The 15,919-nt window shown below is 34.4% G+C and overlaps 1 protein-coding gene and 1 long non-coding RNA gene across 8 annotated transcripts in view; one reads left to right on the forward strand and one right to left on the reverse strand.

The window, feature by feature from the left end:
• Nucleotides 1-1,858: 1,858 nt before the first annotated feature.
• On the reverse strand, nucleotides 1,859-3,367 carry LOC130052383 (uncharacterized). The gene is made up of 2 exons (XR_008800722.1): nucleotides 3,161-3,367; nucleotides 1,859-2,276 (listed from the first exon to the last, which is right to left on the reverse strand). It is a non-coding gene; the product is annotated as an uncharacterized LOC130052383 (long non-coding RNA).
• A 6,204-nt stretch (nucleotides 3,368-9,571) lies between these two features.
• LOC125667418 (protein capicua homolog) overlaps nucleotides 9,572-15,919 on the forward strand; it is a 45,121-nt gene continuing 38,773 nt past the window's right edge. For 2 of the 7 annotated variants that reach the window (XM_048900923.2, XM_056157205.1), the window contains exons 1-3: nucleotides 9,573-9,656; nucleotides 13,706-13,800; nucleotides 14,170-14,328. In XM_048900923.2, the coding sequence (XP_048756880.1) occupies nucleotides 13,722-13,800; nucleotides 14,170-14,328 (238 nt within the window). In that variant the 5' untranslated portion in view covers nucleotides 9,573-9,656; nucleotides 13,706-13,721. Of the gene's footprint in view, nucleotides 9,657-9,677; nucleotides 10,105-13,705; nucleotides 13,801-13,890; nucleotides 13,919-14,169; nucleotides 14,329-15,919 lie in introns of those variants that run through there. The other 5 variants (XM_048900926.2, XM_056157206.1, XM_056157204.1 and 2 more) reach the window with 4 other exon arrangements.

Consider the following 15,919-nt stretch of genomic DNA (forward strand, 5'->3'; position numbering starts at 1 on the left):
TATAAAAGTATGGATTTTATTTTAAACATAAAATGATCAGAAGATCATTAAAAAGTAGGGAGACTCTGTTCAAATTATTGTGTAAAGTAATGAACTTGATGTTTACGTTCTTGTTTTGAAAGTTGTTTACGTTTGACGTTATGTTTTTTCGTCATTCTACAGTGACGTCACAGTATACGTGGCCTAAGAAATTGCTATCCCATAATGCCTAAGTGGAAGAGTTTGGTTTGTGAGCAAACGAACTCTGGTGGAAGTTTGCCGAGATCTATGTCGAGTGCGCGAGACATTCGAGGAGTTCCGATTGATAGGCTTATGCATCGCTGTAATAAACAGATCGTGTTTAAATTAGTCGTAATTTTGCAACCGATCTAGTACAGGGTTTATATTCATATCCCACTGTCATGATCGTGTGCAGGATTGGACAAAACAAGATGGCAGACGGCAGTTCCAAACAAAGGTAGGCTCTTAAAACTCTTCATTTTACCGACTTATTAGACGACGAATTTATGAATTTAAAACACTGCCTGGCCAGGGAGGCATCATTAAGTTGATTGGTTGTTGGAATTCTTACTCATGTACACGTACAACTCTAAATTCATTGATCGAAGTTGACGATGTTGCCTCGATAGAATTCGAAACGGGCGAAGATGTTTCTAATCATGTTTTCATGCATTTTAAGAAAGATACTTTAGGTAAAATAGACTCTGCACATATCTTTTGATGAAAACTTGAACCAGTGTATGCGATTTGTCTCTTAAATTGCCTTGGTTAGATAGATATCTCGACTTGAACATTTGCTAATGTGCAGGATTGGACTCTGGTCGTTTCCACGATAAACGTGCCGGATTGGACCTCGATTTTGGTTCAGGATTGGACCCTTTCTTAAATACTGTACATGCATTTTTTTTCTCTTACAGATCCAGTCAGGAGCGGACTTCCTTAAGCTTAAAAGTTGCAAGTGAATGAAGTGTGTTCTATTTTATGTCTCCTACTAAAACCATGGTTTTGACAAACCTAGAAGAGCACGTGGAGCAAGGAACTATCAGTAAGCCGGAAGAGCCAGCTCGAAAATCTTTAAGTGTTTGAGAATTTCACCGCGCACATGTATCTAAAGTTCTGCCACACATTAGAATGAGCCTTGTTCTCGAAGATCAACATGTTGAAAAGTCTTCATTTTCCAGAAGCAAATACATTTATATTGTATATGCACGTGTAGACCATGTTCGATTCCCAACTACTTAAAATTTGTTATATCTGCATGGAATTATTAAAACTGAGCATGGTTTGACGTATAATAATCTCTTTAGGCACGATGGTTTACATTTCACAAAGCTGTTCAATGACAATAAAGACTAAGATGTTGAGGTGTTCATGTTTTCAATACTTAATCATCTGTTCACATACACTTGTTCCTTTCATATGTATGCTTCTGCTGGAATCAGGTTTGATTGTTAAAACGGGATTTATTATCTTTTGAAAAATTTCCACATCATTTTAATTCTAATAATCTTGAGTGCATATGTCGTGCAAGATATCGAGGCCAACTCACTTACAAGGATAATTACTTACGGTAAAAGTGTTTGTTGGAATGTAGTAAATATCAGCATTTTTATATTTAAAAACCTGTCGTTTCTTGTAATTACATTGAATTCAACCTTAGAGTGCATATACTGATGAAAGAAAATAAAAAGGATATTTTCTCAGAAATTCGCAATATCACTCCTGTAGCTGAAATATGAACCTAAATGAAAAGCAGTTTTGTCCATGATGTTTCTTCTTCAATATTTGCTGCTCAGATGAGAGGTTACTCTTCAATACAATTTTTTCACTAGTTGTTATCAGTTCAATACAAACGCAATAACATTGAAATATATTTAATAACACGTAAAAATTAAGAACACTTCTGGTTCAATGAAATAACAAATCAACATGTGTAAAATGCAATGTAAAAGATTAGTAGTATCTCTGTAAAACAAAGCATAATACCGTAAAAATAATCGTTTCATAATGTACATAAACGGATATATAAAACGGCTGCCATGGTATATGTATGCACTTCGTGTATTCAGAAAACAATGTAATTTTTTTTACTTCATGTTTCTTTTATAATGTGCAAAAGCGTGTGTTGCACTCGTCACAAACGAAGACAATTTCTCTGATTGATGTTTCCTTTTTACATGCCTACGCAATTCAGAATTGGTCTTGAATTCCTCACCACAAATTTCGCACATTCGAAGTGTACCCATCTCATGGAATGAAGTTCTTGGGCTTGATACCTGAAACAAAGGAGAAAATCTACATAACAGAATTTGGAATTAGGGAATATGTAAGCGGGTTAATTGAATTCAGGAAACGTCGAATTTATATTGTTACAGAGGATTATAAAATGATGATAATTTCTCACGTGTTTTATAGGTCAAAATGGCCTTATATATCCTGGATACGAACAGTCAACGTTACATCTTGTCGTAAGCAAAGATTGGCGATTCATGTATAGATCTGCTATATTGGTTCAATTTGAAAGAGATAGCGAATGGATATTTTTACAGTAGCAATTGTCGTCGTTGGGAACTTAAACGGCAATGTAATTTGATAACAGTAAAAAAAAAATTCAAAATACACCATGGTCATGTTGGAAATGTCTGAGAATCTAATAAGCTACATTAATCAAACTAAAATATGATAAAGTGAAGTCGAGATTCGAAAATATAAAGGATTTTGAAAATAAAGATAAAAAGAGGGTCCAATCCTGAACCAAAATTGAGGTCCAATCCGGCACGTTTATCGTGGAAACGACCAGAGTCCAATCCTGCACATTAGCAAATGTTCAAGTCAAGATATCTATCTAACCAAGGCAATTTGAGGGACAAATCGCATACACTGGTTCAAGTTTTCATCAAAAGATATGTTCAGAGTCTATTTTACCTAAATTATCTTTCTTAAAATGCATGAAAACATGATTAGAAACATCTTCGCCCGCTTCGAATTCTATCGAGGCAACATCGTCAACTTCGATCAATGAATTTAGAGTTGTACGTGTACATGAGTAAGAATTCCAACAACCAATCAACTTAATGATACCTCCCTGGCCAGGCAGTGTTTTAAATTCATAAATTCGTCGTCTAATAAGTCGGTAAAATGAAGAGTTTTAAGAGCCTACCTTTGTTTGGAACTGCCGTCTGCCATCTTGTTTTGTCCAATCCTGCACACGATCACGACAGTGTATCCGCAGGGGCAATTTGGAAATATAGTTCGTTGGACAATGGATAAAATATGTATAAAAATGTGACATTTTTGCCTTCATTCTGGGGAAAAGTGGGACACAAGAAGCAGGTAATTCTTCAGTTAAAATTCCCGTTTGAATCTGTGTCTGAAATAATAAAGTGATTATTAAGAAATTAATTCGTGCTAACCTTTTAAAACAAGAGGTCCATGGGCCACATCGCTCACCTGAGTCACCTTGGCCCATATCTGAAGACTTTCCATATATATTTGCATGTAAAACCTTAGTCCCTATTATGGTCCAAACTACCCTTTGCAAACTTGAATCTACACTATGTCAGAAAGCTTTCATGTAAATTTCTTTGGCCCAATGATTCTTGAGAAGAAGATTTTTAAAGCTTTTTCCTATATTTGTATGTAAAACTTTGACACCCCCCCCACGTGTGGCCCCATCCTACCCCCGGGGGCCATGATTTGAACAAACTTGAATCTGCACTATGTCAGAAAGTTTTCTTGTAAATATCAGATTTTCTGACTCAGTGGTTATTGAGAAAAAGATTTTAACTATATATTTGTATGTAAAACTTTGATCCCCCTTGTGGCCCCATCCTACCCCCGGGGGGCCATGATTTAAACAAACTTGAATCTGCGCTATGTCAGAAAGTTATCATGTAAAAATCAGCTTTTCTGGCTCAGTGGTTCTTGAGAAGAAGATTTTAACTATATATTTGTATGTAAAACTTTGATCCTCTATTGTGGCCCCATCCAACCCCCCCGGAGCCCATGATTTGAACAAACTTGAATCTGCATTATGTCAGGAAGCTTTCATGTAAATCTCAGCTTTTCTGGCTTAGTGGTTCTTGAGAAGAAGATTTTAAAAGTTTTTCCCTATATATTTGTATGTAAAACTTTGATCCCCCCTTATGGCCCCCATCCGACCCCCGGGGGCCATGATTTGAACAAACTTGAATCTGCACTATGTCAGAAAGTTTTCATGTAAAAATCAGCTTTTCTGGCTCCATGGTTCTTAAAAAGAAGATTTTTAAAGATTTTTCCTTTATATTTGTATGTAAAACTTTGATCCCCTATTGTGGCCCCATCTAACCCCCGAAGCCCATGATTTGAACAAACTTGAATCTGCATTATGTCAGGAAGCTTTCATGTAAATCTCAGCTTTTCTGGCTTAGTGGTTCTTGAGAAGAAGATTTTTAAAAAAATTCCCTATATATTTGTGTGTAAAACTTTGATCCCCCCTTGGGGCCCCATCTTATCCCCAGGGGCCATGATTTGAACAAACTTGAATCTGCACTATGTCAGAAAGTTTTCATGTAAAAATCAGCTTTTCTGGCTCAGTGGTTCTTGAGAAGAAGATTTTTAAAGATTATTCCTATATATTTGTATGTAAAACTTTGATCCCCTATTGTGGCCCCATCCAACCCCCGAAGCCCATGATTTGAACAAACTTGAATCTGCATTATGTCAGGAAGCTTTCATGTAAATCTCAGCTTTTCTGGCTTAGTGGTTCTTGAGAAGAAGATTTTTAAAAAAATTCCCTATGTATTTGTGTGTAAAACTTTGATCCCCCCTTGGGGCCCCATCTTATCCCCAGGGGCCATGATTTGAACAAACTTGAATTTGCACTATGTCAGAAAGTTTTCATGTAAAAATCAGCTTTTCTGGCTCAGTGGTTCTTGAGAAGAAGATTTTTAAAGATTATTCCTATATATTTGTATGTAAAACTTTGATCCCCCCTTGTGGCCCCATCCTACCACCGGGGGCCATGATTTGAACAAACTTGAATCTGCAATATGTCAGGAAGCTTTCAGGTAAATTTCAGATCTTCTGGCCCAGTGGTTCTTGAGAAGAAGATTTTTAAATGACCCCACCCTATTTTTGCATTTTTGTGATTATCTCCCCTTTGAAAGGGACATGGCCCTTCATTTGAACAAACTGGAAAGCCCTTCACCCAAGGATGCTTTTGGCCAAGTTAGGTTGAAATTGGCCCAGTGGTTCTGGAGAAGAAGTCGAAAATGTGAAAAGTTTACGGACAGACAGACGGACGCTGGACAAAATGTGATCAGAATAGCTCACTTGAACCTTCGGTTCAGGTGAGCTAAAAATCAATAAGAATCTGTACATGAAACTGTGTTGGGTTAGGGTGGCTTTGCATTGTAACCATCGCATAACGGTTAGAGGTCAAGAAAATATATACTTTGATCTTTTCATATAAAAAATGTATATAGTTTTTTGGTGAGATACCTCTTCATTATTTCTAACAGGTGCAATATTAGTAGTGAAGATTTTTATTAAAGTTCATGGAGACCGATACCATGTCTGGAATATGATGATAACAAATAGATTTATAGACGTCACACACAGTACTGGTGTTACTTTCATACGTGCATAAAAAAATGCTTCCGCATATATATAGTATATAGCCCGTATATGAGTTTACAGCATTTAAATATGTTGGTGATTTCATTATGGAAATTCCACTCCCTAAGCTAAAGTTGTCAATATTCGACTGGTTCTGCCTATACCGCAATCTCTCTCTTAAGGGACCAGTCAAGTTTTGTTGCGTATAACAGAGCGGTTTCAATAATACCGGTTGAAATTACTTTTGTAACTTTAAGTGCTTTGTTGTCCCGCTCTATCTTAGAATATCGCATAGTTGCCTCTGTTTTTGATGGCAATTTTGCTGAATGAATTGGAAATTTTCGAAGCGATTGATAATATGAGAACAATTAAGCTGAATAACATTGCTCAGCTGAATTTTTGTTTTTTATTTTTATTTTACGCATGAATTTTGAGGACACTTGAATTTTAATGAATATTCTAGTGACAACGACTACATTACGGGCATTTGTTTTGATAGTGTCCGTGTCTTGCTAATTAGATATCAGTCGTGCAGATTTAAAGACATTATCTAGTTTCCTTTTTGAAAGGAACAAATAATATTACAAATGTAAAAAAAAAAAATTACAAATAAAATTTGAAACCGACTGCGAATTTTCCGACCGATTAATCGGTTAACCCTTGCCATCTCCAATGTTTATGTATACATTAAAATGATTTCTGGTAAGGTGATGAAATGGATGTGTATTATTTTGTTGTGTTTTGAATATCTGTGGCACTTGTTACTTAGTATATGTAGTTACATGTATGTGTATTGTTCTTTTTGTCCAGTTGTTTGTTCCATTTTTCTCGTTTGACATACATCTACATGTACGTATCAAACTATTGATTTGTTTCATTTTAGTTGTATTCTAAAAATGTTTTCATACACTATTAAACTCGAACACAGTATTTATTAGATATTAGTTGTTGTGAATGATGATAGGCTTGAAAGTTTCCATTCATTTCTATTGTAATTGACCAGCATCCGTTGTATGATAACAATTGAACACTTCTAACCGAAAACTACCATTACAACTGCTTTCCAATTTTCAACCAAAACTTGACCAATTTCCAAAAGTATTCTTCTCTACAACATCACACCTGTAAGAAAAAAAACCCCACTGCATAGTCACGTAGAGCATTGTAAATTTCATGATCCAGGGTGGGGCCAAACTGGGTATATACATATGTAGTGTTTATGTGTAAAATATTTCTATAACATTGCCCTTAATACTATTGATTATCTTTATTGATTGTGTCTTGTTTAACGTCCCTCTCGAGATTTTTTCACTCATATGTAGACGTCAAATTTACGCCTGTGCTCGGTACTTACGGCCATTGAGCAGTGAGGGTTCTTTAGCGTGCCACACCTACTATGACACGGGACATCCATTTTTAAGGTCATCTCCGCAGACCCGTGACATGCACATCTGATGCCGAGCGTTTGGCAATGGAACTGTCACTATATGTTTTAACGACTTAGATATGTCGCGTCTGGGATTCGAACCCCGATCTTCCGCATGCAGGGCGAACGTTCTACCTGTAGACCACCGCGGCGGTGGTAATGCTATCGATACTAAATTTTAATTAAATAGATATTTAAAAGGAGCAGGTGTCCTTTACCCAAATTGTAAATTTCATGATCCGAGGACATGGTTTTCGTTCCGGGTGGGACCAAAATTATTATAGTGACCATTGTTTTTCACAACATCATACAAAGTTTATATTTCAAAATGGTGAAAAGTTTCAGGACATTGTTTCCCATCCATATTTGTTATTTCATTACAGAAAATGTATTACTTAGTTGTGCCAAAGTAAAGAATAATGCATGAACTTCTCCTGTTGTTCCTGCTCATTAACATTACAGACAAAATTCATGAAGTCAGCTTAGCGCTTTTCAGTATTTTCAATACTTTGATTTGTATTTGACCTTGTATCCATGTTGTGGATCCGACACTTTTAGGTATCGGGTGTTGTTGGAACTTAGTGCTTTTATATATATATATATACAAAGCACTAAAATGACCAACGACACGAACAACGAGATTGTCAAATTTTCGGGACGACCCGTCCCTTCTTCAGGACAAACGAAAAGAATTACATAATGTGGTCAATATCAACAGAGCATAATAAAAAAAACTACATATAAATACATCTAGCACTACAACTACACTAATCTTCAAACGTATTTACAACGCAGACTACATGTTTTTGGTCTTTAGGCTTGCCAATCAATGTTAAAAGTGGAGTGAATTAGGACATGCCTTATTCGTCCAAAGAGCTGATCCAAAATGTCCGAAAAGAAAAGCAATAAACTTAATTAATCTCAAGTGGAACGAGTTAACCCAATTACGTTGACAAATAGTAAAGCTAACTCGTACCTAGAGAGATTCTATTTTAACCATGCATAATTTATAAAAGATAATAATAAGTAACAAATACAAAAAAAATAAATAAATGATAAATAAATAAATAAATGAAAATAAGCTATGTAAACGAAGTAAGAAATGAACACAAAGTTTGAGAGAAAGATAATGAAAACAACAAGTTTGAATAAGTTAACAAAATGGACCAACTCCAAACAAAAACAAAGAATAGGCAGCCCAGGAAATTGAATCAACATCAGACATTCCCGTACTGATCATGTCTAGGGTAGATGTGTAAAAAACATAGAATCACGGAAACTGATAAATGGGTTTTACATGTAAGCAATCGGTTATGAAGTTAAATTTTTTTTTTAAAAAGATGGGCTGATTGTAAACAGAATTGAATATATATATATATATATATATATATAAGAATTTAATCCGTATAACGATTAACGACCTAACGACCTGATCAATGTTGAATAGATCACTGCATTATTGGCATTCATTTGAGAGTTTTTTTGGGTTTTTTTTTAGTAATGATTTTAAATGAATCATTGAAAGATTTTTCAAATATACTAATTAAACTTAATCAATTGATCTTTTGAGTCTATGTGGGGGAAAGCATGTTTTCATTCTATCAGAAACGAAGAGTTGCACGATTTCATTAAACACAAAGAGATGGTTTTTATTGTAATACAACAGAGGATCGGACGCAAGTTCTAAAAACTTTGACCGCCTAATTCTCCCAATCTACATGGTAATAACATAAATATGAAATGTTTTTCATAATATGCAATAAGCCTACAGTGTGTTACATAATATGCAGAATACACAAAGAAATGTGAAGATAAGAGAACACTATTTTTATTATCTCCTCTCATTATTTTGTTATTAAGGCAGATAGTACGTACATACCATAAAATATTTGCTATATATAGCGGACTGACAACCTTTGCTGCGTTATCCGCCAAGGAGCATTAATACGTGTTAGGATCTGCTATATAACTTTTCTATTTTTTAAAAAAGCTGTAGAAACTTAACAAATAATAATAGAACACCCCCCCCCCTTTCATCGTAGAGACTACTCTATAAATAGTAACAGACGCAATACATTGCGTGCTTGCGGCTGCAAGAAAATGTTGGGGCCCTGGTCTAGCATATTTGAAAATAGGTCACATAGTAACTGCATACAAATAGTAGTAACGTTTACGTTGCAACTCCTCAGCTTGCATTTCATTGGCTGAACGCTCAGTCGAAGCGAGAAAGGCGTGTCCTTTTATTCCTCCAGAGCCCGACAATGTGCTTCCACATTGAACAGCCATATAAATAAGTGTCTTTGTCTGCAATTGTAATTTTCAATCAAGGAACATACCTTATTTCATTATAATGCCTTATGCAATGGTCGCACTAAAGTGATCTGACAATCCTAACGACAATATATGCGATATTGTATGTAGGGAGATTTTTCCAGCGATTGAATAATAGATGAGAGACTCTAGTAAGCTAAATCAACCAATCATGTTAGACATAACTGTGAAATTAAAGCACGTGATCATGAATAATCCAATCAAAATTAGTTTTATGAAATGGTATTTGCTCATTCACCTTTTTTAGTTGCAAGATGGGCGACGAATGGTGAAATATAAAATGATTAAACTCGGATTTAAGGTAAGATGCATGAAACTTATTATGTTTTTCATAATGTTTCTGACATAGACATGCAGTATGCATTGAATATTCTTCAAAATTAAACCGGTTTACAGAGTATTTTTACGTCCATTTGTTAGTTTTTATGAGCCATTGTTGTAATTCGCGGCCCCGCATCAGCTGGCTTGTTGTAAGCTTAGCGTACAAATCGCCTCTGCCAGTTTACTACGCCGCTATACGCCGACATAAACCTTGGTATGCGACATATATATTCCGCCATTGGTCCCGGTTTTTCTATGAATTGACTTTATCGAAGATGAAAACGTTGAGAAGTACATTTTTCCTATCACGAAGGGATAAATGGATGTAAATATTTCTCGAAGTGGAGGCAAAGCTATGCGCGTAATGGAGGTCAAAATGGGAAAAGAATGACATATTTCTGTGGAGGAAGTTTCATCGATTTTAGAAGGTATAAGCGATTTATATGTTTCAAGAGATCATTCAAACTATATATATCCGCTAAATCAATTTCCACGTTATTTGTTAGTTTTTAGTTCTGGAATTTTTGAAACTTGAATACATACGTGGGGTCTGTGTTAAATCGATTGAATTCTTTTAAACGTACGGTACAGAAGTGAGAACCAGGTAACCCCAACACACAGTGTAGCTGGATCGAGGCATTTCAACATGGTTTGAATATACAAAGTAGAGTATATTTAAAGAAACGGAACTATTTATGGATTATTAAATAAAGTAACCGGATACATCAACAGTGTAATGACATATTTATATCTCTGTTGATTGTTGATATACCACCATCATTTTCATACATCACTTTGAGACGTATGTGCTCAGTCAACTTTTTATTTGTTAACTGGCTTGAAAATACATGTATGCCATTTGATTGTGAATTACTCCATGTATTGGTAAAGAGCTTTAGCAGTCTTGTTTACAGTGTTCGCGAAGATCTAAGAAAATTTACAAGATATTTGTTCTGGTAAATATATATATATATATATATTTTACCAGACCGGATGATGGTTTACCAGACTGAACAAAAAGCCAAATTTTACAATAACTTTCAATACTGTGTTAATACCAATTTATTAAAATACCTTAATCTATACTACATTTTCTTCTCTAGATTCATCACAGTAATTTTCATTTTCTTCATCATCTTTACAATCAAAGATATTTGTAATTCTTTTTATTGCGAAAGACATACATCTTAAAGCATTATAACAAAATTGAACAAAGCTGAGAATAGGCTTTGCCTGCTGAAATATCAAGCAAAATGTCCCGACTTTGTCCTGACACATGCACTTTGAAGCTCAACAGCTTTTTTATGAGCGACACTGCTCTCGTGATCACAACCACAACGGTCACTCTAAGTTTGAACATCCTGCTAGTAAAGTAATTCGTCCTTTTAGGTTAGAACTAGTGGAAAAACAATTGGAGCCATAAATTTAAAATTAACACAGACTAAATAAGTCAATATACTTTTCTTCTTGTATGTCATCCACTGTCTCCCCTCTTTCCATTTTGCATTAAACTTATGCTCGGGTCTGTTACTGTTGTAGTTTTTACTTCGAATCGTTATTCACTTTTAGTTTTTTTGCCGGGGATAGCCCGCTCTACATATTTCAGTAGTAAAATTTCAAAATCGGAACTGAATTTTAAAAAAAGAATGAATTCCGAAAGTAAAAGACACGTTGATCGCATGTCAGCAGCAAGGTAATTGACACATTTTCTCACACCATATTTGTAGTAGAAAAATGATTTTATGCTGAACTTTAGTTTTATATTATTTTGTGCATAATATTCTTTTTATTATCACATTTGGTCCGATGTGATTCTAAATTTTACCAGACCAAAGCTATTTTTACCAGACTTGTCTGACGGTCTGATGAACCTTAGAAACACTCACTGACATTGGTTTTATTGTAAAAATTTATGAATTTATAAAAACACTTTGTAAGCTGAAAGTGTAATGAACTCATGGGCTGTTTTAATTTTCAGTTAAGTGGGGAAAATGGTTAAATGATAAGAAAAAAACTTGTTATATAATGTTACTAATTGTTGTTTATGTGGTGCAGCAGACTGGCTTGGTTCTAGACTCGCACTGTAAGGAGTGTTCCCGAAGGTTGCAGGTTCAAAAACCATAAAAGGGGTGCCAAGGTTTAAGGTGTGAATCTAAGATCTAAACAGGAAACGCTGAACTTAAAAGTTTTAAAAAACTTGATGTAAAGTTTACAAATGCATGCACATGATTCAACTTTCCAAATTTTTAAATGTGGACAAAATATGTTGAAACCCACTGCATTGATTTCATTGAACAGGGCTCGAAATTAACATAAAATAAAAAGGGGTGTTAATTTATTTATTAACAGCTGTAGAGGTCCTCATCCGTGATGAATACAAAACGTCCTGAGAAAATTTCAGGAGACATTGGAAGATTTATGTGTATTATATACAATGTGTACAAAATGAATGTTCTAAACTCTATTCTGTTTGGCAGCATTATGTGTTTAATGAAAACATCAGTAAATTTGTAAATCTGATTTTCATGACATTTAAAAAAAATTTTTTTTAAAATACCGACCTACCTACCTGCCTTGAGAAATGTGACATAAAAAGTTAATTTCAAGCCATGATTAAATGTGAACTTTTGTGTTTATTAAAATTTACTGGCATGTTAACATTTATCGAGTCTTAACAAATATTTTCACCTTCCCAGTTTCAGAGCCAAAATAAACCACCAAACCCCCCACCCCCAAAAAGACCCCAGTAGGCTGAGTTAAGAGTTGGTGTTAATAGAATGTGTGTGCTGTGTATTGATGTGGTGAAAACAAAGAAATGTATGCTCAATAAATAGAATGAAAGGATTGGTTTATAAGTTGAAGCATTTCTAGCAAAAATCGACAGTCATCCATTTTGCTTTAATGTCATGAATGATGATTCACGAAGTTGTAGATATCTGATTTTTTGTTTATATAATGTCAATACGCCAGTTTCAAGATACAAATTCTTCTGTGTAGGAGATACATTTAGTTAAACTTTGAAAGACTAAGTGGGACAAGAAGCGGCTTCTCTTTTAATATGTAAATGTGGGAAATACCAAATACTATCAAAAGAAATGTTTTACTGAAGTGGAAACATAAAAACAATGTCATATTTGCAAGTAATATCTTAGATATGGTACTTATAACCAACAAAATAACGTGATAATATGATAAGAATTCCATGTATTTAATTACTCCCTAAATACTTATAACTTACTTAATTTGTGTATCAGTCTAATTCGAGTGATCAAACAGTGTAGGAGAAACTTACTGAGTACATTCACTTACACAGTGATGAATATTTGTCCCACTCCCAGGTGTAAACAAATTGTTTCGCGCCTAACTATGTACAAGAGTTCTCCAAAGGGAAATAACTCAGACGTATCTCGAAACTGGTGTATTGTCTATGGTTTCATCATTGATGAGTTGATTAATTTTGGGAGCAATCTGTTGCTTTGTAGAACATTTGTAGACAAAGAGCCATAACTCAAAATGTTTGGCCTTTTGTCAGGTTCATGGAAATTTTAAGAATTTATTGAAGAACAGCTTTCAATGTAAATCTTTATAACGACAGCAGAGGATGGACAAAATTTTGATGCATGTAGTTATGTGTACCATTATTGTAAATCATGTTGGGCATAAATTTTTCAGTGTACTATCGCAATTCAATTTAACTCTTTCATAAACATGATAAATTTATATTTTTATTTTGAGTTGAAAGGTCGCTAGTATGTTAGAAATTTTACAGAGAAATATTTACATTCACTAAATCTTTTCTCTTATATTTCTTACAAGAAATTAACTGTCTCAATTAATTGTCTCATAAATTTAAAAATCATGGATGCTTTTACTTTAAAACAAACCATTTTCTGTTTTCTTAAAATCAAAATCGTACCCGCCAGTCCGCTAAAAATCAAAGTTGAACATTGTTTTCACATGAAATTGACTGCACTATGTAAATTTCACTTGTACGTTTTTTCACAAGCATTATTTTTTAACTTATGCTAGATTAATGTGAGAAACCATGAGTAGGCGAGGGGATATTAGACAGAAAAGAGGTCAATCAAACAGCCCTGTTTCACAGAAAGAACAGAAAGCTCCAGGTAATCAAAACTTTCTTCTCTGATCATTCAGGCTTCCTTCCACTAAGATAGTGGGATAACAGACAGGAAGTAGTTCGTAAAAGTCTCCTAGCAGGAAATAATACAATGCCATCACCAGGTACATGTCAGATAGAACTAATGTATGAAGAAATAGTGAAATACTAGGAAAATTTATATTAAGATTATTAAAATGGAGGTAATGAAAAAATTGGGGCTCTATAATGTAAAGTCTGTATTGCATTTTGAGTAATGTAATATATAGGATGATTATAGTAAAAAATGAAGTATGATTTTAAATTGAAGGTACATCAGTGTTGCTATGAATAAACTTTCTATTTTAAAAACCATGATTAAATGAATATGATGTAGGTGTGAGACAGACCAAGAGAAGAGGGGGACTGACTGAAGTGAATGTTTCTCCCAAATCAGATAACAGTGACAAAATCTTGGATCCACCTACAGACTCACTAGGAGGAACTGGATCCAAGCAGACATCTGAGACTTCAAAAAGACCAAGAATTGCCAGAGGTAGGATCACTAGAACTTAATGGCAGTGGCAAGGTATTTTCTTAAACATGACGTTTGAAAACAAAATGCTTGTTATGCAATGATAGAATTGACTGAAGAATTTTTATCATGAAAGGTCACTTTGTTGTTATAGCAAATCAGTCTTCTCGTGATGATGTATACAGTTTGATACATGGACATTTAAATAAAGCATGTCTATAGTAATGATACAAAACTTATTTCTGTATTACCCGACTAAAAAAATAAGCGAGCCCTTCAGATCAGTGTTTCCCCGTTAATTGTCCATACAGGCGGTCACTTTTTAGCTCACGGAAGCTGAACGCTTTTTCTGATCACATTTTCAAATTTGTCTGGCGTCCGTTTGTAAACTTTAATATTTTAGACTTCTTCGAACCACAGGGCCAATTTCAACCAAACTTAACACAAAACATGCTTGGATAACGAGGATTCAAATTTGTTCAGATGAAGTGTCACACGCTTTTTAAAGGGGAGAAAATTAAAAATTAGTGAAAAAACTTTGTGGTATCTTTTAAATATCTTTTCAAGAACAACTGGTCTAATTTCAATGCAAGCTGGCACAATCATCTGACTGGTAAAGGAAATTTTAAGTTTTTGTAAATGAAAGTCGTGCACTCTTTAAAGGGGAGATATTCAAGAAAAGGCAAAAAATAGGGTTGGGTCACTTAAAAATATTTTTCTTAAGAACCACAGGGCCAGAAAAGTTGAAACTTAAATGAAAGCTTCCTTACATAAAGTAAATTCAATTTTGTTCAAATCATGGACCCTAGGTGGTAGAGATGGGGCCACAATAGGGGATCAGAGTTTTTCATGTAGATATATAGGAAACATCTTTAACAATCTTCTCAAGAACAACAAGGTCATGATTATTCATGGATATGCAAACATCCACAGGTAATACATATTCAAGTTTATTGAAATATGACCTCTGTGGGTAGGTTAGGTCCACAATAGGGGATCAAAGTTTTGCATAAGAATTGTTAGGGAAACATTTTTAGAAGTCTTCTTCTGAATGAAATTTTTCAACAGTAAATGAATAGCAATGTCCCTACCAAAGGGAGATTATTCAGAAATTAGTGTTCTCACTTCCACATGTGGTTTCCTGGCTATGACAAACATGTTTACAAACATGATTTGGGGAGCCAGATTTAGTATATATCATGTGTAACCACTCATTCATAAAAGATCTTTATTTCTATATTAACGTAAAACTGTCAATTTCAATCGATCAAAAATGATTTCCATGTCCCTATAATGTGCAGAATAATATTTGAATTAATAAACAATTCTGCAATCAATCTAAAACTTACAACATTGTTTTCATTTATATGTCAAACTTCAACAATTCTGTCATTTGGGAGTTTTTAAAAACCTGTCCTTTATTAATTTACTTCTGTGTCATAATTTTATTAATTTACTTCTGTGTTATATAAACTGTCAAAAGATTTAATCCTTGTCATTATCTACGATGTTGATTTCACCCCAGAACTGTCGTTATATGTAATGTAAAGGTAAATGCAATGATTTTTTGAACCATATTCTTTAGGTACCTGAGTGGTGAAAATGCTAAATT

The sequence above is a fragment of the Ostrea edulis genome, chromosome 2 (genome assembly GCF_947568905.1).
Source record: "Ostrea edulis chromosome 2, xbOstEdul1.1, whole genome shotgun sequence".
Classification (NCBI taxonomy): Eukaryota; Metazoa; Mollusca; class Bivalvia; order Ostreida; family Ostreidae; genus Ostrea; species Ostrea edulis.